General features: G+C 35.4%; 2 protein-coding genes across 3 annotated transcripts; both read right to left on the minus strand.

The window, feature by feature from the left end:
• Nucleotides 1–4,994: 4,994 nt before the first annotated feature.
• On the minus strand, nucleotides 4,995–7,553 carry LOC120087986 (reticulon-like protein B17). 2 transcript variants are annotated; one of them, XM_039045008.1, is made up of 8 exons: nucleotides 6,894–7,553; nucleotides 6,648–6,801; nucleotides 6,480–6,554; nucleotides 5,983–6,127; nucleotides 5,805–5,874; nucleotides 5,647–5,712; nucleotides 5,417–5,539; nucleotides 4,995–5,348 (listed from the first exon to the last, which is right to left on the minus strand). In XM_039045008.1, exons 1-8 carry the CDS (start codon nucleotides 7,372–7,374, stop codon nucleotides 5,173–5,175), a joined length of 1,290 nt encoding a protein of 429 aa, XP_038900936.1. In that variant the 5' UTR covers nucleotides 7,375–7,553; the 3' UTR covers nucleotides 4,995–5,172. The 2 variants fall into 2 exon arrangements, with proteins under 2 accessions (XP_038900936.1, XP_038900937.1); XM_039045009.1 differs by lacking the exons at nucleotides 4,995–5,348; nucleotides 5,417–5,539 and having other exon boundaries at nucleotides 5,639–5,712.
• A 7,325-nt stretch (nucleotides 7,554–14,878) lies between these two features.
• Nucleotides 14,879–19,566, minus strand: LOC120089352 (tyrosine aminotransferase-like). The gene is made up of 7 exons (XM_039046791.1): nucleotides 19,147–19,566; nucleotides 17,177–17,516; nucleotides 16,858–17,076; nucleotides 16,630–16,689; nucleotides 16,318–16,473; nucleotides 16,138–16,231; nucleotides 14,879–15,232 (listed from the first exon to the last, which is right to left on the minus strand). Exons 1-7 carry the CDS (start codon nucleotides 19,413–19,415, stop codon nucleotides 15,096–15,098), a joined length of 1,275 nt encoding a protein of 424 aa, XP_038902719.1. The 5' UTR covers nucleotides 19,416–19,566; the 3' UTR covers nucleotides 14,879–15,095.
• Between the last annotated feature and the right edge of the window lie 4,787 nt (nucleotides 19,567–24,353).

The raw sequence follows: 24,353 nt of genomic DNA on the forward strand, positions 1-24,353 counted from the left end.
ATTGAATTGAAACAATCGACACTGACAAGATCTATCAATTATAATTTATAACCTACACATTTACGAGAGGAAATGTAATACCCCAAGCTCAGGATTCGGACCTTGATGGTCCCGACATTCCCTTGCATCCCTTGCGACCTGGCTACGTCATCCTCACTTGTCTCAAATGCTTCTAGAAGAGAAAGTTGTTCCCACAAACCAACATGGGTCCTTTCGGTATGCTTTGTCCCCGCTTACATGTATCTTAGAAAAATTCCTAGGAAGTCACCTAACATAAGATTACTCTAAGCTAAACACGCTTAACTTTGGAGTTTTTATGATTGAGCTACCTAAAAGGAAGGTGCACTTTGTTGGTATAAGTAGTAACTTTCAATTCTTTTAAGCCCTTCTTAACCATACTTTCATGTTCTCATGATCCATTTCATTTGGATGTGATATCGGTTCATTCACGTACCCCTCTTGAACTCGGGTCGTTACAGGAAATGAGTTTTTTTTTTTTTTTTTTTTAAATTATTATTATTATTATTTTTTTTTTAAGGATTACCTAAATTCTTTTGGAAGGATAAAATTTGGCTGGCTTCGTCCAAAACAAAGCTTTCTAACATTAAACTCATGGTTATCAAGCATTTTTTTTCGTATTTCTTTATTTTTTATTTTCTTATCTTGCTTTATCATCTCACTCTTGCTCTCTATACTTAATTCATTTGATGTTTGAAAAAACTCTACAAGTTGTTATCGGCTGTCATGCATTGTTGGAAGAAGAGGAAACAACTTTGTTCTTTGTTACCATTAGTTGTGAGTTGTCGGAGGTGGGATATTTGAAAAGATGTGTTGCCATCATTTTTTGGAACAAAGTACTAGGATCGATAGGGATTAGTAGATATGAGGTGTTGCTGTCATTGGAATCGTAATACATGGAATGGATTTAGAAAAAGAAGCCGAGGAAGAAGAAAGAAGAGGGAAATGGAACCAGAGTTGAGAGTGAGGAAGAAAAAATGATATTAAAGAAAAATGAAAAGGTTACAATTACAAAATCTTAACTTGAAAAACCAAATCAAATAAAATTTTGACCTAATTTTTCATGTCAACCTTTCAAATTATTCCAAGAAATGACCAAATTGACCCAATTCAATTTTTAGTAGAACAAATATTGAAAATGAGAACTTGAATCTCCATTCTTTCAATTATTTTGGATTATGACCTATACTCAACGATGAAAATATCTGTCGATATGTCGAATATTTGTTGATATATCTATAAATCAAAAGGTTTCTATCGATATTAAATATCAATTGATATCTTTAACATGTTTTAAAAATGCTAGTAAAACATAGAAAATGTCATTTATTTTATCCAATATGAATAAGAATACTAATGACAACAATATATTTATGGAATATTAATTTTGCAGGAATATATATATAATAATCATTTTTCAAGTGACAACATAGGATGCAAATCTAGTCCTTAATATTAAAAAATTGAGTAAAGAAAATATCACATGAATTATTTTATAGCAATTTACATCCATGGATATAATAGTTCTTAACATGGAGGCGATATCATAGACATATGCACATCATTCTATAGAAATTGAGAAAAGATGAGGTTCAAATGGGTTCAAACAGCAACAAGGAAAAGTTAGAATTTTTTAAATTTTTTGTAAGAAAATCTAAACAATTCGAAATTGCACAAGTTAGATCATAATAAATAAACAAGTCATGTCTCCACACTCGAGGTTGAGAGACTAAAATAAAAACTTTATTGGTCAAATATCAATTGATATTCCACTTTAAAAGTTGTATTAATTAAAGTCCTAAAGATAATTATTTTAAAATAGCAATTTTGCTAAAAAAATTTCAAATTGTAATAAAATATTTTTACGATTTTTTAAATATGGTATAGGTGTTTTGATATTTAAAAAAAATTCTGAAAATACCCTTGAAAAGGTTGCTTTCAACGACTTCTTCTACTTACGATTTTTTAAAGTTTTTTTTATTAGTATGATTTTTTTTTTCTGAAGAAGTCGAATGAATAATGGTTTTTGAAATTGAATGAGAAATGGTCTTCTACTTGCATCATCACGTTGTGAATCTACCAATTCGACCCTTGAAACTACTTGTACACTTGCAAGGCTAAGAATGTCACTCAATGCTCAATGTCGGATGCATAATACTTGAAACTATTTATTTTCTATATTATAAACTTGCTACTTGATGCTCAATGTTCGATGCTCTATATTTTACGTTCTATATTTGATTCAGAAGTTCACTCGAAGCTAGATGCACAATGTTGGATGGAGGATGGTTGATGCTCTATGATGAAAAAAACGAAGAAAGGAAAAAACCGAAGTCAGGAAAAAACGGAAGAAGGCGAAAAATCGTTAGATTTTAAAAAAGTACTCATTCTTCATTTTGGCCTCGATAAAGGGCCCTCTATACAACTATTCTGATTTCTTCTTCTATTGCTTCTTCGATTGGGCTCCGTGCATGATTTTCCTCCTCCGTCTTCTTGGTGGAGCGACAAAATCATCTTCGTTCTTCTAAAGATATCTGGATCGTCGACATAAAACGGCCTTTTGTTTTTTTCCTCTACCTTGTGAAAGTTAGGCTGTTCTCTCGAAATGGTCTATCATTGTCTAAACTTGGCGAAGAAATTAAAAAGGAAAGAAATGTGGGATAGAAATTCAGCATGATAGACATTGATCTAATCAGATAGACACTGATAGAGTGCCTATCATGATAGCTATCAGTGTCTTTACTCACCCGTTTCACGATTTGGAGGTTTAGGGCAGAGAGACAACTGAACGACTAAACGAGAAGAGAGTTTTTCTTTTTAATCATTTCCTTTATATTTCTCAATTGGGCTTGCACTTTTCATCAAGCTTATGAATATTGTTTAGAAGAAAGTGGAATTCAACCATACCACTTATGCTATAAGTGCTACAGTGATTTGCGTATTTATTTTCCTTCCTCTGTAGATTGTGTGATCCGAGAAGAGCCTCATCTCTGGAATGCAAAGAACACTCCCTCAATTCCAATTGAAAACCCACAATCACAATTACAATCTCAACCAAAACCAATTGATGAACCCAAAATTATCACAGAAGAAGAAGAATCCAGCGCATGTTTCTTTCGGGTCGGCCGCAGAAGAAGAATGAGGAGGAGACCGAGCACATGGAGAAGAAGGAGAAGGAGAAGGAGAAGGTCACGCGGATTGCGATTTGAGTGTGGGTCGGAGCGTGCGAGTCGCTTGACGTGGAGCCTGGGATTGGGTATTTTAAGACGGGTTTGATAATGCTTCCGTTGAGATTGTTTCTTCTTCTCTTTTTTTAAACCAAGAAATATAAATATATTTAGTAACTATTCATATTTCATATTTCTTAAAAAGAAGAAACAAGATCAAAAATTTATTTGATAAGTATTTTGTTTCTCGTTTTTTATATTTTTTTACATTTTTTTTTCATATTTTATAGTTTAAATATAATTTAATTATATAAAATAAAAATATATAACATGCATAAAAATATAAAAAATAATTATAAATTATTTAAATGATCAAATATCCATAAATCCCAATGTGAAATTAATAATAATAATACAATTGTTTCTATCATTCATATGTTGCTAAAATTTGATTTACTCAAGTTATTTGTTTTAAATTTTAAATGATATAGACTCAAATCTAACTCAATTATATTATTATGTAAATGTTGTAGTTGTAAAAATATTAAAATGAACCAGAATGAATATCTTAGTAAACAAAATTTATGTATTATAAAATTATAAATGGTTTCATAGGTAAGAAAAAGAAAAAAAAAAGTAAATTTTAAAAAAATATACATATATATATAAATTCATACTGCAAAATTTAAAATTTAAAATTTAAAAATATTTATATATACATATTGAAACAAAAAATTATTTTAAACCCAATGAAAATATTTACAAACAATAGCAAAATGTCACATTATTATTTGTGTCTATCGCAAATAAACAGTGAAATTTTGCTATCTTTGTAAATATTTTGGTTTATTTTCTTATATTTGAAAACCCTATTGAAAATTTGAAATTTGAAAATCAAAATAAAATATAAATTTAAATATTTTAAAATTCAAAATTAAATTTTAGCTGTTTGAAACTATTTTAGTTCATTCTCCTATATTTGAAAACAATTCCATTAAAAATTTCAAATTTGAAAATTAAAATAAACATCTAAATCTAAATATTTGAAAATTCAAAATTCAAAATTAAATTAACATATAGATGTAAAAGAAATAATAAAGAAAATAAGTACAAATAAAAAAAGAAATAATTATAAAAGAAATATATATATATATATATATATAGGGAGAAAAATGAAATATATAACAAAGAAAGAAAAATAAAATAAAAAAGTCTCCCCTTAGATTTGACCCCATTATCATTCCTCACACTAAGTCTGAACCTTGATATATTTTAAAAACAACATTAAATAAAATAGAAACGAAATAGTAGTTCTCAATTTTGATCCCATTTTTAGGAACATTTCTCAAATTTTAAGGATAAGAAACAAGAATGGTTATCAAACAAATCGGTTTCTTAGAAACTGATAAACAGAAACAGGAAATAAGAATATTATCAAACAAATCCTTAGACTTTTCATTTGGGCTGAAGGAGTTTTTGCCATTTTTATAATTCTTTTTGGACTTCTTTTTGGGCTTTATTATATATGTAAATAAGTTGACCCATTTTACCACTTTTAAAATCACCCCAAACCCCAAACCCTAAACTAATAATGGTATCCATTTAAATCATAAACTTTAGTAAGTGATTCCATTTAAAAGTATAAAATTAAAAATTAAATTAATTTTGAGTAATCAATAGACATAATTAAAATCATTGTGGACATGATAAAAATAATTTTAACAATTTCAAAATCTCTCGAGAAGATAGTTCTAAAGGCAATTCGTAATTTGAGATGGAACCTTTCCCCCCTTTCATCAGACTTCAGAGTAGAGGCAAATGCAGATTCTGAGCAGAAAGATGTTTGATATCTTAGAATCAATGAATTTGGGAAGTAAAAAAGCTCTAACATAACACAACACGGCCATTTGTTTTTATAAACACTATAGTGTGGCACTGAAATTGATATTCTTGCTATTATCACAGTACAGCGAGCAGCAAAGCCAAATCAAGGCTGGCAATGGGGTTCCGCCACCACCAGGGCTTGCCTCTGCTCCTCTTTCTCCTCCTTTCCTTCTATCACAACCAATGCCTGGTTCTCGTCCTCTTGCACTTCTACAACTTCCAGTTTCGACGACACTATAAACTGTCGGCAATATCGAACTATGACTAGAGCTATGAAAGCTGTAACAAACAAAATAATCATCATTTACTTGAATGAAGATATTGACAACATCTTATAGGATTCTTACCTGTGAAAATTCTGGCTTTTAGAGAAGAAAAGTTCCAAAACACTGTGGCTGCTGATCCTACCACAACCTTCTTATGTGAGCAAGCTTCCCATGCTTCAAACATCCATTGTTTCACAACATCCACTGTAAAAATTTAAAACCCCATCATCATCTCTTCTTCAGGATCACATTGTATATACAAATGTAGAAGCAGCTATTTTAAGTGGGTGTTTCCTAGAATTTCTATTTACCTTTGCTGTTTATCTGAATTTGGTAACATGAATAGAGCTTTGGCACAGAGAAACTGGTAAAGAACCCTGAAAGTAAATGGAGATTAAAGTAAATGGTCACAAATCAATGGGAGATTTTTATGCAAGTTTTGAAATGAATTTTTGTTATTGTATTATACCAATTGCACAGAGTCTTCTAAGAGTAATAAGATGTCCATACTCAGCTCCTAAAATGAGGAATGGAGCTACCTGAAAACCAGAAAGACTTGTATTCATTAAACATCCAACCACAGAAGTTAAAATGATCGGCTAATTGACATTGTTGAATTGATCATAGATGTTGGGTTTTGAGGTTACTTTCAGGGTCATCTCTGCCTCTCCACTGAAAAGATCCCTTATCTTCGAAATGGTGAAGTTTGCGGCTGGAAGAACCAGTTTCACAATGCGTAGTATGTCATCTTCTTTAAGCTTGAAGTCTTTATGTTTCTTTTCGACATTGTTCCTACAATTTCAAATTTTATCTTAACTAAAGAAAGAAGGATTGGTGGGGTTTTGATATGATTCAAGATTGTTATAAGAAATGGAAAATCAAAGATAAATAGAAAACGTATATAATAGAGAACATGTAGATTTACATGATTCATTAATAATGTATTAGCTACGTTCATAGGTTATTCGAGAGAAAATATTCAATTATGGATTCAAATGGGCGTTTCTAGGGTTAAAGAGTTTATATAGTGTGTTGCCCTTGGAATGCGACTTACTAGCCGGTCGGCGAAATCCCAAACTTCATTGTTCGGAGTGTGAGATAACAGATTCAAGTAATTCCAAGAAAGATTGATTAGGAACTGTACCTTTGACATATTGAATTGGAGACAAATGCAAGACCCAGAAACAGAAGTCCAAGCTGGGAAATTGCTGAGAAAATGCTGTAATTATCAATATTAGAACAGTTATTACATGATCAAACGCTCACAAAAAAGCTATAATGGTTAACGATTACTCAAGTTAGAGAACCATACCTAAAGCTAACTCCTCTAGTGAAGCAAGTGGATAAGAAAAATAAAGAGCCAAGTCCAAACCAAAGGCTTGACTTCGCTGCATCTTTCCACATGATCAGATCCGTTATCAGCTGCCCAATTCGATCCAAACTACCATTCTCATCATTATCAAGTTCTATAATACACATACAAGCCCCATCAGAACAGAGAGAAAGCAACTCAATCAAGAACATCAAATAGAAAAGAACAGAGAAATCTTAGATTTACTTGGAGTTGTTGAACTCGAAGGTGTTGTCGAAACTGGAACCAAACTCAGCTTCTCCTTCTTCGACCTCCCGCTCTGTTTTCTCCTTCTAGCCTTCACAAACTCTTCCGCTAAACAAAAATCTCTCTCTTCTCTAATCTCCACCTCCGATCGTCTTCTCGACCTTCTAATACTCCTCGGAGAAGCACAGCCCAGAAGACCCAATTGGGGGCCGCGGTTTTTACACCTTCTCCGTGCTGCGGCGGGCTCCACAACCTCGTCGTGCATTTCGAACCGATCCACGAGACGGGACCTGGATTTTCTGAGAGTGGAAGGGGACAGAGGCAAGTGCTCCTGAATGGAAGGTGAAGGGGTTTTCTTTCGCGGGGAAGAAATGGCGTCGACTGAGAAATGGGGTATTTGGTCGGCTTCAACGGCAAGACGTGAGGCTGACTTTGTGCGAGATCGAGGCTCGGATCGGTGAGATGGAGGAGTGAAATCCATGGAGGAGATTGGTTTAGTGGAAGATTTTCGCTTCTGAATCGCAACACAGCGATCGCGAGTTTCGGATTATGAAAATGTTTTGATTTTGATTTTGAATTTGAATTTGAAGGAGGAATTTTGGTAGTGCCCTTCCACTGAAGCCCATTCCCATCGAGCCGTTGGGAGGGAGAATAGTTCCTTTTACGACACCGTTTAACGTTTGTCTTCTTTTTCAAATTTTGATAGTGGGAGAAATCGTGGGTCCATGCCAACGGTAACATTATAGATAATTGAAAATTATTTTAAACGGTGCCTTTCTTTTACCTTTTTCCCCCCTCTCCCTCTTTCTTTTTTAGTACAAAGAAAACAAAGGTTATAAGAATTTGGACACGACTTTAAGAGACTACATTCATAGGAATGAACAATTCATCCAATAACTCATAAATCACTTCACTAATGAATTAAAGTTACACTCTTATACACTCACTGGACAAGGTATTATTATGTCCATAAATATAATTATTACATACAAAATTATCATTTACGAGATATTCATAATTATATTCTTAGTCGACTACAAAGTCACTCCTATTCATACAAGTTAAAAAAAATGCCTAGAAATTTATAACTCATTCAAAATAGAGAATGAGTCACATATGTTAATCAAGTGAAATATTTATTTCTTCAATTAGTGAATTTATGAAGGGATAAATATTTTGTAGTACAATCTTATATAAACTCATCATTGTACATGATACTCTTAACTCATATGTTTTAATATGAATAATTTGGATCAAATCATTTATAAATTACTATAAAGTAGATCGTTCAATATTAATATCAAGATAATCACTCAACCTTAGACTCCTCAAGTTATTTCTTGAACATGATCCTTTTGTATGTGTTAGGGAAGAAAATAAAAATGAAAAAGGCAAAGGGAAGGTGGAAGAAAAATAGAAATGAGTCACCACATTCTGTTAAAAATTTGTTAGAATGATTTCTCTCCACCAACCAAAACAAGCCAAGTGTAATATTCTTTATTCTTTTGTTTTATTATGTAACCACATTGTAGGGCTATATGTACAAAGAGGAATAGGTTGTATATACTAAGCATTGATTGAATACAAAGAAAAAGGAAGTCAAAAAGGCATTCTCAAAAACCAAATTTCTCATTCTTCAACTTGGTATCAGAGCCACCATGGCCAACGCCACACTCGCCGGAAGCTCCTCCACCGCCGAACCAGTGAAGTTCAACACTCCACCTCTAAATCAGCTCACCACCACGAAGGTAGAACGCGACAACTTCATGTTGTGGAAGACGCTCGCACTACCCATCTTGCGAAGCTACAAGCTCGAATGAAACCTCTCAGGACAAATCCCTTGCCCACCGATGTTTGTCCAGACCACCTCTGAAGCAACTTCCAGCTCCCAAACGATAAGCGATGACAGAGTAAGCTCGTTAGTTGAACGATGTTTGAATCCTCAATATGAAGCATGGCTGGCCGTCGATCAACTCCTGCTAGGATGACTGTACAACTCGATGGCTCTAGATGTAACCGTCCAACTCATGGGGCACTAGAATGCAAAAGAACTGTGAGAGGCCATCCAAGAGCTGTTCGGTGTTCAATCCCGAGCTGAAAAAGACTACCTAAGGCAGGTGTTCCAACAGACAAGGAAATGCAGTCAGGAAATGAGTGAGTATCTGAAGCTGATGAAGTTGCACTCCGACAACCTTGCGCAAACAGGTAGCTCTGTGTCGACAAGAGCACTGATCTCGCAAGTTCTCCTTGGCCTTGATGAAGAATACAACCTAGTAGTCGTGGGCATCCAAAGCAAACAAGGTATTTCTTGGTTAGATATGCAATCCGAACTTCTTTCTTATGAAAAATGCTTGGAACACCAAAACTCTGTCAAAATGCATAGCTCCTTTGCCCAACATCCTTCTGTCAATATAGATTTCAATAAGCACACAAATGGAGGGAAGTCACAATTTAATCCCTCATTCAATGGGAATCGTCAACAGGGCAACAACTCTAAAGGCAGCAGTCCTAACCATAAATCCATTCAATGGACAAGGTGGCGGCTGCGGTCGAGGAAAAGGACGAAACAACAACTCAAATAGACCAAATGTCAAGTCTGTGGGAAGTATGGTCACTCAGCCCTGGTATGCTATCATCGATTTGACAAAGTGCATAGCTCCTTTGCCCAATGTCCACGGTCATGCTTGTCCAGGGCCTGTTGCCCATGGCCGCATGCCTGATCCAACCCCTTATAGCATACTTTCATATCTTGTATTGTATTAGCTTAGTTAGCTTGCTTTTTTTACATTTTCATTGTAAGTGACCACTCGCGCCTTTTGCATATGCAAGGGGCCAGTTGGCTTTTTGTTCAGAATGCACTATATGAGGATAAGACTAATCATCACTTCCCCATACCCGGAGTAGTACTCTATAAAGCTGTTGTTGTTGCTTATTGCTTTCTAGCCTACTACAATCTTTCTTTCTTTATTCACACTCACAACTTCTTACGAAAACCTTTTCTCCAAACCCGTTTTCTAAAACCGTTTTCCCTAAAACGGGGGTGGAGGTTGCGAGAGGCACTCGGTGTGCCATCGGCAGTCCGTATTCGAGTTGGCTGACTTGTTTGTGAGCGGGAACAAGTGCCGCACAATCGCTAAGAGAAGCTTTCGAAAGAGCGATTGTGACATCCAACATCCTTCTGTCAATATAGCTTTCAACAAGCACACAAATGGAGGGAAGCCACAATTTAATCCCTCATTCAATGGGAATCGTCAACAGGGCAACAACTCCAAAGGCAGCAGTCCTAACCATAATCCATTCAATGGACAAGGTGGTGGCCGCGGTCGATGAAGAGGATGAAACAACAACTCAAATAAACCAACATGTCAAGTCTGTGGGAAGTATGGTCACTCAGCCTTAGTATGCTATCATCGATTTGACAAAGAGTACTCCCAGAACAATGGACAAGGTAGAGGAATTCATGGGTCGGTTGGCCCCAGTAATAATGCCACAGCTGTGTTCACATCCTCACAGACCTCCAATCCCTTCATGGCCACACTAGAGACAATAGCTGATCCAAATTGGTACATCGACAGTGGAGCTACAAATCATGTAACTCCCGACTATAACAACATCAATAATCAAACAGAGTATGAAGGTAATGAACTGGTCATTGTAGGTAATGGTGAAAAATTGCATATCTCTCACACTGGTCAATCTTATTTATCACACTGAATGTTGATTAGCATATCCAAGTGTCCTATGTGTTGAATGTTGAAGAAATGAGTTTATACTAAATGATGTCTTATGTGTGCCTAATATTGCAAAGAATTTGATTAGCAAATCCAAGTTAGCTCATGACAATGCTGTGATTGTTGAATTTCACACTGAGTGTTATGTCATCAAGGATAAGGCTACGGGAAAAACACTGCTGAAAGAGGAGCTTGACAAAGGACTATACCGCCTACAAGGAACTAAAGTACTGAAAGACACTGCTAAGAGAAGGAGGAATGCTCTGTACAAAAATAACAACCCGACTGCCCTAGTTCTATCAGGAATTAGGATAAATTTGGTTGAGTCAAGAGCTGTCTGGCATAGAAGATTATAACATTCGTCGACTAAGACACTAGATTATATCATTAGAGAATGTAATTTACCTTTCAAATCTAATGAAGAAAATGAATTTTGTGATTCATGTCAATTAGGAAAAGCAAGTGCTCTACCATTTCCAAACTTTCAATCTCGAGCATCAAACAAGTTTGACTTAATACATACAGACATATGGGGACCAACACCTATTGAATCTACTGATGGATACCGGTACTACATAATGTTCTTGGATGATCACATTAGATATATGTGGATATACCCTATGAAATAGAAGAGTGAGACACTGTCAGCATTCAATCACTTTACACAATTAATCCAAATTCAATTCAAATAAGGGATCAAAATGCTCCAGTCAGATAATGGTAAAGAGTATGATAGAATTCATCGTCTCTGTGAGTCACAAGGCATCCTAATTAGAAAATCATGCCCATATACCTCTGTTCAAAATGGCAGAGCCGAGTACAAACATCGACTTATAGTCGAAACCGACCTCACGCTACTTGCACAAGCATCCATGCCTTTATCTTTTTGGTGGGAGGCATTCTCACAACAGTTTATCTAATAAATGGAATGCCTACCACAGTACTACAAGGTAAATCACCCATCAGTGTAATGTTTGGCTCTAACCTTGATTTTTTTCAATCTCAGGACATTCAGATGTGCTTACTTCCCCTATCTAAGGCCATACCACAGTCAAAAATTCCAATTACACTCGGAGAAATGTGTGTACATTGGTCCCAGCTCACACCACAAGGGGTACAGATGCTTGAGTCCATCGGGCTGAATATACACTAGTAGAAATGTGAAATTTAATGAGAATGACTTCCTCTTTGCATCCCTATCGTGTACCACGATCGCCCAGATGATAGACAAAACGATCGCTAAACTTCCATCATTTAGCACGATCGCCCAGACAACTGGCCAGAAGAAAGACAAAACAATCGTTGAGTCATTATCGCTCAGAACGATCGCCTAGTCGACAAACAACGCGATCGCTCAGCTACCATCGTTTAGAATGATCGCCCAGATGACAGACAACACGATCATTCAGTTCCCATCGTCTAGAACGATCGCCCAGGCGACAGAAAACGCGATCGTTTAGCTCCCATCGTCTAGAACGATCACCTAGACGAAAGACAATACGATCTCTCAGTCTCCATCATATAGAACGATTGCCCAGACAAAAGACACAACGATCGCTGAGTGTCCATCACCTAGACAAATCAGTGAAAGTCCATCGTATAGAACGATCACCACAACGAAGAACCCCATGATCGTTGAAATTCCATCGTCCAACACGATCGCCCAGATAGCCCCCACCATAGCTGAGTACTTAGTACCAAGCCTTCAAACCATACTCAATAACCTGCTTCAGTCACAGTCAATCCCACAAATAAATCCTACACCTCCATCTGCTCTCGACCACGCTCTAACTGCCACAAACCAAACATCCTCTCCAGGCTATGCATCCTATCATAGTCCAAATCTCTCCCCGTCGGTGAGTTCTACTCATCACTCATCGGTGCCCCTGACTCAAACCAGCCCAGTCCGACATGACAACCCCACTATACTACCTATACCATATCCTACTGATAATCCATCATTTACCACCTCGCCAAAGCCTGCCATCTCCTCCTGCCCCTTACCAGTTCCTACTCACCCCATGATAACAAGAGCTAAAGCTGGCATATTTAAACCCAAAGCCTGGATAACAAGCAAAACTACTGATTAGTCTCAAACAGAGCCCACAAGAATCACAGCTGCACTTGCAACTCCTCAGTGGAAGAAGGCTATGGATGAAGAATACTCAGCTCTCATAAAGAACAAGACCTGGACATTGGTTCCCCCATCTCCATCACACAATATAGTGGGAAACAAGTGGATATTTCGACTCAAGAGAAACATGGATGGCTCAATACGGCGGTATAAGGCCTGACTAGTTGCAAATGGCTTTTTATCAACATCATGGAGTAGACTTCTTTGAGACATTCAGCCCTGTCGTGAAGTCTTCCACGATCTGAGTAGTAATCAGTGTTGCTATGTCACACAGCTGGTCTCTCAGGAAACTTGACTTCAACAATGCGTTCTTAAATGAAAAACTCGTTGCGGATGTCTATATGTGCCAACCACTCGGATATGTCAACTCTTTATACATGAACCATGTCTGCAAACTTGACAAGGCTATTTATGGCCTCAAACAAGCACCACGAGCATGGAATACTGCTCTCAGCTCTGTCCTAACAAAATGGGGATTTCATCAGTCTCGATCGGACACCTCACTGTTTACCTATCGAACGATGGGCTCCATAATATTTCTACTTGTTTATGTTGACGACGTCATTATCACAGATAACAATTCTAAATTAACAGAGCAACTCATTGAAACTCTTGATGTTCAATTTGCACTTAAGGATCTAGGACAGCTTCGGTATTTCTTGGGAATACAAGTTCATTATCTAGAATCTGGTCTCCTGATAAATCAATCCAAGTATGTGGATGACCTACTGCACAAGCTACAGATGACTGACGTGAAACCAATGCTCTCACCAAGTGTGCAAGGCAGAAAACTATCGAAGACCGATGGGCAACCCATCTCTAATCCTTACATATATCGCAACACCATCGACACCCTTCCGTACTTAACTCACACACGGCCGAACATCACCTATGCAGTCAACTAGCTGAGTCAATTCCTTCAAACTCCAATTGATGCACACTGGCAAGAAACTAAGAGAGTCCTTTGCTATATTAGCGGCACAAAACACTATGACATTTCCTTCCAACCAAGCCCGAACTTACATGTCTCTGCCTACTCCGATGCTGATTGGGCCTCCAATCTCGATGACAGAAAATCAGTTGCTGCCTATTGCACATTTGTAGGGAACAACATTGTATCATGGTCCTCAAAGAAGCCAACAGTCGTTGCACGGTCGAGTACAGAATCTGAGTACAGAGCACTAGCTCATGCTACATCCGAAGTCCTCTGGCTTCAACAACTATTGAGTGAGATGGGATTAAAATCAAGAACTCGATCGACCATATGGTGTGGTAATCTAGAGACAGGGGCCTTAGCTGCAAACCCGGTGTTTCACTCTCGAACTAAACATGTAGAAATTGACACATGTAGAAATTGACATCCACTTTGTCTGGGACCATGTTCTAAAAGGCGAAATCACCATCCGCTATGTTCCTTCGGCAGACCAACTAGCTGATTGCCTCACCAAACCACTCAACAACTCCCACTTCTACACACTGAGATCCAAACTGGGGGTCCTTGAAGTACCCTTCAGTTTGAAGGGGGATGTTAGGGAAGAAAATCGGGAAGGTGGAAGAAAAATAGAAATGAGTCACCACATTCGGTTGAGAATTTGTTAGAATGATTTCTCTCCACCAACCAAAACAAGCCAAATGTAATATTCTTTATTCTTTTGTTTTATTATGTAACAACATTGTAGGGCTATGTGTATAAAGAGTAATAGGCTGTATATACTAAGCATTGATTGAATACAAAGAAAAAGGAAGTCGAAAAGGCATTCTCAAAAACCAAATTTCTCATTCTTCAACTGTATGTCCCCTACAAATTATTCAGTATTATACTAATAAATTAAGATACTTTATATAATGGATAATATAATATTAGAAATAAAATAATTAAATAATGAAAATTATACTTTTTGTCCATAAAATTTGATTTCGATAGCATTCTGATTCAAAATTCACACATTAAATCTTCTTTTGAAAATCTTAGGGAACTAAAATTAGAAATCCTATGGATTCGATTTCAAGTCACGAATTGCCTTAAAATCAAAACTCTTGAGACAAAGAATAAGTTCCTTGGCTCAAAATGCGAACATTCCACAAGGTAGAATAATCAATCCTACTCAATCATTTTTGACTTAGAGAAAAACAAAACCTCAATATTCATCATAAAAATCAACCAAAACGACTCAATGAGAATGTTTTAGAGAACCTCCCAACAAAGATGCCACATCATCTATCATATCAAATTTACAAGATGTAGTTTGATTTATTTTATATTGATTGAAAGAGGTCATAATCAACAAGAAGTTGTCAATGCATTGAAGATAATAAACGATCAGCAGCAACCTAAACTTATGATGAGGGTATATGGTTGTTGGCTTTTGCATGCCTTTGGTAGAAGGCTTTCAACCTTGCCACACCATCTTCAATGGAACTACGCTCCATTCCAAAGCTAAATCGCAGCCAATTCTTCATCCCAACGGCAACACCTGCGCCCATTCATTTCCATGTCTTTAATTACCAATATTTCATTTAAGTTTTTCTAATAGTGACCAGCAAACTTTTTCTTTTGTATTTTTTCATTCTTGCACTCCCTCCCTATCGCTCTTTTTCCTAATTATGATAGGGAGCAAAAGCGAGAGAAAAAAGTAATGCACAGTGAGAATGTTAGAGACGAGGACCCTTTACATATCTCTACAATAGTATGATATTTGTTCATTTTGGATATAAATCTTTGTGATTTTGTTTTGTTTTTTGTTTCACCCAAAAGGTTGTGTATCATGTGAGATAATTGTCTTCACTTATATACTATGGATCTTACTCTTATCTAAGCCAATGTGGGACTTTTTGCGAGAGCAAAAATAGGGAGCTATAAGAAAATAAAATATGAATGACAAAAAGCATGAACAAAATAATTTTACAAAATTATCTTCTCTTTGGCAATATTTTTCTTATTTAAAATGTTATATAATTATTTAAAATATTAATAAAAATGACTTCAAGGACTTTTAAAACCTACTTTTAAAAATTTGAGAACTAAAAAGGTACATTTTGAAAACTCAAAAACCAAAAACATATTCTTCAAAACTTGAGAGACAAGTAATAATTTTTTCTTATCTTCACTTATATACTATAAATCTTTCCCTAATCTAGTCAATGTGAAACTTTCGTCGTATGCAAGAGAAAAATAGAGGGCAAGAATGTGAAAATAAATAAATAAAAGTAAGAAAAAAATATTTGCCCACACATGCAAAAGGTTAGAAAAACTTATTTGGAGACACTAGGTCAATTCTTGTTTCGGTACCATTTTTTAGGTCATCCCCACAAAAACTCCTTAAACTAGCTTAAATCCATTTGAAATAAAGTTACTATTGATGTTATTTATGTTGATTACCAGGGAGAACGAGCACAGATTCTTCCTTGACCAGCTTGCTGCAGAAGTCCACATCATCACTTATGCCTTCAAGTTGTTCTAGATTCAGCTTCACCTGTTTCAAATGAAATATTGACCATCAAAGAAAATATACCCTCAACATAAATAACCCTGTTCTTGTATGATCTTAAATGATGGTACCATTGCAAGCATTGCTCCTTCTGGTTTGTTTGGGCAAGTCAAACAAGGGATCTCATTGATCTTCTCATACAAAATATCTGCATTTATTCTCAGTAAATCAAGGAGACCTGAAACAAATTCATCGCTGGTTTTTGCAAGAATTTGTGGAATTGCACCCTGAACGGTGAGGGTAAAGAAATCAGAACATGGAACAAGATCGTTAACAAATGGCCTAAAAAGAAAAACGAAAATCTTGGAGTGCTAGGATTGTCAGTTATCATGCCAAGGTTCAAAATATAGTCCATCCATAGTAAGAAGGTCTCGTTTCAGCACCTGAACGCAGCTTGGGGGATCGGGTGTAATGTCCAGATAGTTCTTAATGTTCTCTATAATCTGCTAAGAAAAAGATGTGTGATATCCGAACAAATGAATCGAAGTAACTCTTCTAAATTGCAAGAGTATTTCTACTTCAACATAGAAGCTAATTAACATAGACATCATTAGATCCTCAAAGATAAAGATAAAGATAAATGGTAAAAAGAACAGGGAATTTGAACAAACCCCATGTTTTTCCAGGATGCCATTTGGATCAGTGATTAAAATCCAACCCAATCTCCATCCTGGAACAGACCATTTCTTTGATAGAGATCCAAGGGTTAGCACTGGAGCAATGGATCCAAACACTCCCATTGGCACAAAGGGCTTATTGCCAAAAGCCATATGTGCATAAACTTCATCAGATATCACAAAAATCCCAAGTTTCCTCGCAGTTTCCGCAATCTAAATTCCACAACCACAAGAAAAAACATTGAACATCGGTAAAAGATCAAAGGAACTACAAATTATTGAAAAGATCCCCGAATCAACATTGCTTAATTACCTCTTTCAGATGCTGGTACGTATAGACACTGCCGCAGGGGTTGTTAGGGTTGATAATAACTATAGCAACAGTATTGTTATCTGCAAGAGCTTCCACAGCGTTAAGGTCAACCTCCCAACCTTTCTCTGGTATGAGATCAAAATTCCGAACTTCAAGGCGTCCAAAAGCTGCTCGACTTTCGTACTGCGGGAAAGCCGGTCTAGGAAGCAAGATGTTGGCACCAGGGCGGGCTAGCACAGATATTACGATTTCAATGGCTTGTGTGCAACCAATAGTGAGAAATACTTCATCAGGGGATAACTGGTATGGAAGACTGTTGGAAAAATATTCTGCCAAGGCCCTGTACTAGAAAAACATATCATGTTAAAAGCCTTATCATAAATAATGCTCTTCCATTCTGAATATAAACAGCACCTAATAACTTGATGTTTACAGTTCACATCAATTAAAAATGTCCTAGCACTAACTTTCCATCATTACGTCAATTTGAGACTAATTTAGTGATAACCATTCTAATCTACTAATAGAGTTGTTGAATGTACATACATCGTACATGTTTGAGAGATCTTGAAATGGTTAAAATCACTTTGATTATATTTAATATCACATCCGAACATACTTAAATCACTCAAAATCAATTTTAATTGGGGAGAAAATAATATTACCGAAGTTTAAACGTAGAACCTCCTTTGGGTGATGACAAATTTAACATTATATCATCTAATATAAAAACATTTTTCAATCTATTAAAATTGATAGAATGATTAATAGAATTTTGTAAGTAATTTTGAAAATGATTTGTCACCATGGATAGTGGATATATGAGCTTTGTCTGCAGCATTAATGAAATACACCTCTCGTGTCTCGACATGGGCAAGTAGACTAGGGCAACATAGTAGCAAACCATGAGTGCATGTTCTGTAAGGCATGCGCATTATAAAGATGCTTAGCTTATTCACGGTTTTGACAGAAGGCATTTTTAAATGTTTGCACGTGTTTTATTTCTCTGTTCTTTGTTTAAGATGAAACTCAGGCATTTTTGTTGTCCTTATTGATACTGATAAAAGGACCGCAAGCAAACCAGCCCAAGTGGTTGAAGAATCTGGCCAAGCTACCTTAGTCATGCCACATGGGCTTCCTTACATGCTATCCAATTTAGTAACAAGATCAACTTGTATTAGATGCACTTTTCACTTGACTTGTGACAAACTCAAGATGAATTGTAAAGGTTTGAAATAAAAAAGTGGTTAATGAAATTGAACTCTAGTGCAGCTCAAAATATCCATGGAAACAACTCAAGTGAGGTGGACTGATTCAGATCTCAACAAAGAAAACAAGTTAATCCGGTTTTTACTTTCTCCATAATATTTTGGAGTGGGGGTGTTTGAGTTTGAGATTTGAATGTCTCACTTGTTAACAATCCATTTTTCAAGGATTTCCGCTGAAAACTATGAATTTACACTTTAAACACTATAGAGGAAACAATTTTAACGAAAAACAACAAAGTAAACAAAAGAAATTACACGGAGGATCAAGTAGAAGTATGTTAATTGAAGTAGAAACACTACAAGTAGTTATAAGAAAAATTAAAACAAACCACTAATGCACTAACTTCTACCACTAATCTTAAAATTCACTTCCATTATTCCCACTAAACCATTAGACCACTCCCCTCCCATTTAGGAGGCTCTACCTAAATTAAACCCCACTAACATAAATTAAAAGTAAAACTAAATTAATTACTTACAAATTAAGTTAGAAGAAAATTGTCTGATGTGAATTTGTTGGGTTCGGTTTAATCGTTTTCATTCTTATCTCATTCTCTTATAATTTGCTCTAACAAAAAAATTACATAGAATCTGAAAGAAACAAAACAGCAAAAGAAAACCGCAGGGGATAATAACAAAATCACTCCCAAACATGTAGTAAGTAAAAAGAGGAATGAGATTAAGAAAAGCACTTAAAATTACCTCCTGGCGGAAAGAACACCGTGCGTGGAAGGATAAGAGTTGAATTGATAGGATTGAACCGCACTAACAAGGGATTCAACGATTAATGGAGAAGTCCGAAAGCTGGGGTAAGCAGAAGGGTCGGCACGGCCAAAAGCAACGATGGGGCGAGGATCATCAGTATTGAGATGGCTACAAATCAAATTAAGAGTGCCACGGACTGATATGGAGGATTTGTTGAGGTGTTCATTGCTTTGGAAGTTCCAGTGGTGGTCGCCGTTCATCTCCATCGCTCTCTATCTCTTATCTTCCTCACACTCACGGAGGTCAGATGAAAAGGAAATTGAAGGTTCGTACCTGGCATTTGTAGGAAGGAGAACGACAAACCCAGTAATACGACGTAAGCGGCCATGGGTGTGGGGCCGGAGATTAGAGAAGCTTAAAGAATGCATGGGGATGGTGATGGTGATGGTGATGGTGATGGCGTTAGTTGCGAAATAATAATATTATAGGCATGTGGTTTGTGACGAAGATGAAGGGAGGGGATTGGATGGAAGTGGAATCTCCGGTTGTTATTCGACAGTTCTACTTTTATTTTTACTACTTTAACACCTATGATATTTTTCAAATAGATACATATTTAGATCTATCTATATTTTTCTGCCGTTGCGTCAGGTCAGATTTTCACTCAAGCTATTTCTTTAAAAAGAGGAGCAAGCAAGATCAGACTTTTCAGCCGTATCGTGCAGGAGCGCTCAAGCGCCCTATCTTACTAATAATAAGAATGGGGATCGAAAGCAGCGAAAAAAGTCGAGCTGTGAAATATGTATTTGACACGCGATTTCTATATTTAGTTTTTTTTTAAAGAAAAAAACAAGTAACTCATTTAATCATTCTCAATCTAAAATTAGGCAATTAAAAGGAGAAAAAAAAAAAAGAAAAATAACGGACCAAACCCTCTACTAGAATCATCTCATCTTCATCTCCACATTTGAGTCTCTACAAAGTCTACCGAAATATAAACCATTTGATCAATAAGTTCTTCATTTATCTTCATACTTCTCCCTCTAATCTTCTTCTTCTTTGCAATATCAATCATTTTTCTATTGCATTTTATTAACTATTGTCTGTATTCTATTTTGTGCTATTGTTATTAACTTGTATGCTAAATTTATTTATATTCTAGATTTTTTAAAGAAAAAAAATGTATCTTTTAATGTATCAGTATCCTCGTTTTTTTAGAAATATATATATTAAAAAAAATATATAAAAAATGACGCACCTTTAGAGGTATTCGTATCTTAGTTTTTTAGAAATTGACGAATCGCCGTATCCGTATTCATATCGTGTAGCCGTATCTGTGTCTGTGCTTCATAGGATATTTCCATTTTAATACAGCAAAAAAGAAAAAAAAAAGAAAAAGAAAAAAGCATCATGTGATGTAATATTTTGTCGGTTAATTACTAAAAATTTAGATAAATATAATTGAGAAAGTAATTAAAAAAAAAAGTTAATGAACCAAGAACAACCTAACTCAATTGGCATGTGTATGTTAGGGGTGTTCAAAAAAACCCGAAAAAACCGATCAATCCAATTCTTGGGTTGGGTTATCAACTTATTTGAGTTGGGTTGGGTTCAAATAAATGAAAATTTTACAAGTTGAGTTGGTTCATGGGTTTACTTAATATAACCCAAACCAACCCGAACCAATATGAATTTATTATTAACTTTAAAAAATATATATTTTTTTAATTAATTATAACACAATTATTTATACATATATTGATTTTAGTTTTATTTAATTTCAATATTTTTTTAATAATTTATTCTTCAAAAACTCTTAAAAGTAGTTTCTTTACACTTTAAAAAGAAAATTTTCACTATAAATTGAAATTGAGCTATTAATCTTAATTCAATATATGAAAATAATTAAATTAGACTTTTACATATTTACGTTTTGCTTATTTTTAGAACAAAATTTTAAATAAATAACCCGATCAACCCAAACCAACCCAACCCAAATATTTCATGGTTGGGTTGGGTTGGGTACATTTTTTAATAAGGGTTATTTTGGTTGAAAAAAATTACAACCCGAACAATTGAGTTGAGTCTAAAAAGTCTTTCAACCCAACCTAAACCAACTCATGAATATCCCTAATGTATGTATTAAAGTTCGTAATTCAAATCTATTCACTACTATTTGTACTTAAAAAAAGTTAATGAAATAAAAAAATCAATGAAGAAGAAATAATAATTTTTCTCCGAAAAAAAATAGATCAAGATAGAATTCTTTCTATGACATTGTTGTATTGAAGAAAAGTTAAAAGATGAGAGTTAGATAAATCAATAAAAAAAAAGTATGAAACAAAATGGTAAGGCAATCATAAATACAAAAAACATGCAAAGAAAACAAAGAAAAGTAAAAAGTTCAAAATAAAGGAAAAAAACAAACAAAAGATAGTTTTTTTCCCCTTCCCATTCAAGTACAAGTTGTTTATATATTCATGGTAGAAGAGAAATAATTTGATTACTTTTTTAACTTCATTATTGATTACAATAAAGAATAATCTCATTATTATAAATATTATTTAACTTCATTATTGATTACAATAAATAATAATCTCATTATTATAAATATTATAAAAATAAATAGATGTCTATTGTTTAGTATCCTAAAAAGTCATGTATGAATCTTCATGTTGTCCATATAGTTATTCATGTTTGGTGTCCACCTAAGATCACATCCTACTTACCACTTTGTCTATAAATAGTGGCATTTGGTGGATCTTAGATTACATACATGGGTCAGAAATCCACTTCAAATTTCCACCAAATTTTCATAATTTTAGTTCTTTATTTATATATTATTATAATATATTTTCTCCATATCTGTTGTGCTCCTCAATAATTTCACAATACGTTATCAGCACGAACTCCTGTTGCTTCCATCTTTGAAGGTAGGTCCTAAAGGTAAGTTGATTTTTTCCCTCTTTATTATAGTTAATAAATAAAATGTTATTTTGCATATTTAGTACATATTAAATTTCTAATATAAATACAATATTTTGTGATAGTATTGCCATGACAAACCTTACAAAATTAGAATTCGCAGCCTTGACATTAATGACAATAATTATTTGTCATGGATGCTCGATGCCAAGATTCACCTGGATGCTATGAACTTGGGAGAAACAATTAAAGAAGGAAATATGACATTCAGTCAAGACAAAACAAAAACTATAATTTTCCTTCGTCATCATCTCCACGATGAATTAAAAATGAAGTATCTTACAGTAAAAGATCCCCGTATCTTGTGAAAAAATTGGAAAGAAAGGTATGATCATAAAAAACAGTTATCTTTCCTAAAACTCATTATAAGTGGATGTATTCAAGGCCACAAAATTTTAAATTAGTAAGTGATTACAATTCCGCATTATTTAAAATCAGTTCAAAATTGTTATTATGCAGAGAGAAAATTACTAATGTTGATATATTAGAGAATATATTTTCTATATTTTATGTCTCAAATATGCTATTGCAGTAGCAATATCGAGAGAAAGGTTTTAAACAATATTCTGAACTAATTTCATGTTTTCTCGTGGCCGAACAAAATAACGAGTTATTGATGAAGAACCACGAATCTCGACCAACTGGAACAACAACATTCCCTAAAATGAATGTTATGAATATTAATACTCGTGGTCGAGGTCACGACCGTGGCTGTCACACCCTCTCCCTAGCCTTAGCCAAGACCTGGAAGGGAGCGTGAGGGTACACTAGTAGTATTCCAAGACAACATTTAAATTTAACATTTCCCCTCTTATCTATTAAAGATGTTAACATGTTTACAATAATCTATCTAACTTTCATACACATAGTTCAATTTCCTATATTCTTTATTACATGATCCGAGCTGTGCCCTAAGAATTTACCAAGTCCTGGTGTGTTGGTGGTTAGTAGACTCATTCCTGAACGCTCCGTTTTGCTACCTGGGGGGGGGGGGGGGGGGATAAGAAAACATTTGGATGAGTGTGAGCTACTAAGCCCAGTGAGTGGTTCTTTTAGAATAATAATCACTTTGCAAAACATGTTTTTGGGAAATCAATCACATGATCTATGCATGATCATGTGTACATTCATTCAATTATCATTCTCCAGTTCCATGCTATACTTGGCATGTTCATATCATGGATATATTATCAATCATAACAACTTGTTATGGAAACTTTCCTATAACCCACTTTTCCTGCCAATGTGCACATCGACAATTCTTTTCTCGCTAGTCATGCTTAGGTAACTTGACTATATTTTCCGCCGGTCGTCACCGACTATTATTTCCCGCCGACCGAGGTCGACTATATTTTCCCACCAAACACCTTTTATTAAGCATGCTAACTTACGTAATCTGGGTATAATCTCAGTTTCCATAGCAATTTCACAAGCAATATCAAGGCAACAACATAACATCATAAGCATGCATTTGGCACTTACATATGCATTTGGCACTTACATATGCATTTATCCACATATCAATGCATAAAACTAAGTAAACACTCACTGTAAGCAAGTTTTCCCACTAAAATCACCTTGAGAATACCTTCCTGACAATTCCTCCATATCAATGGAAGATCCTCAATTAATACTTGTTATATCAATAAATAATGTTAAACTAGCCAAAATACCATTATATAATGAAAATACCAGCTTACCTTACTCCAATTTAGCCAAAATCCCAAAATTAGCCTTTTTAGAGGTTATTTGGACCGTGGTAGGCAGCTGGGCGTGCGCTGGGTGTGATGCGTCGCACGGGGGAGGCAGCTGCGCTGGGCTGGCATGCGGACGCAGCACTGCGTGCGCACAGGGTGTGGGCTGGCTGTGTATCCGGCTAACTCAATGCCTCACCAACGCAACCTTTGTTTCTTTTGATCTCCAATCAACTTGTCAAGCTAATAACTCAAACGTAACTCTCTAAATATGCTCTCAACACACGATTTAGGTGATCGTATGAATAAATTCCTCCTGCCCAACCCCTCTATTTATAGCCATTCCAAACTCACCCCATGGTGACAACTCAACTCCCATTTGTCTCACTTTGGAGCTGCCAACACTCAGCCTACCCAGCCTAGCCTTGAGTTGTTCTCATGTCAGCTTGCCAGCCAAAATCTCCTTTTTTTTGCATGAAATCTCCTTCACCCACCTCCTGCTTTAGGTGATGAGACTTCAATTGC

This window comes from Benincasa hispida, chromosome 10, assembly GCF_009727055.1.
Source record: "Benincasa hispida cultivar B227 chromosome 10, ASM972705v1, whole genome shotgun sequence".
Taxonomy (NCBI): Eukaryota; Viridiplantae; Streptophyta; class Magnoliopsida; order Cucurbitales; family Cucurbitaceae; genus Benincasa; species Benincasa hispida.

Coding starts and splice junctions, on each gene's coding strand:
- LOC120087986 (XM_039045008.1), bottom strand. CDS start 7,374: ATGGATTTCACTCCTCCATCTCACCGATCCGAGCCTCGATCTCGCACA. Junction 6,555..6,647: donor ACTAGAGGAGTTAGCTTTAG/GTATGGTTCTCT, acceptor TGATAATTACAG/CATTTTCTCAGCAATTTCCC. Junction 5,540..5,646: donor AATTCAGATAAACAGCAAAG/GTAAATAGAAAT, acceptor AAATTTTTACAG/TGGATGTTGTGAAACAATGG.
- LOC120089352 (XM_039046791.1), bottom strand. CDS start 19,415: ATGGAGATGAACGGCGACCACCACTGGAACTTCCAAAGCAATGAACAC. Junction 16,474..16,629: donor ATCCCCCAAGCTGCGTTCAG/GTGCTGAAACGA, acceptor CTCACCGTTCAG/GGTGCAATTCCACAAATTCT. Junction 15,233..16,137: donor ATCTGTGCTCGTTCTCCCTG/GTAATCAACATA, acceptor GAATGGGCGCAG/GTGTTGCCGTTGGGATGAAG.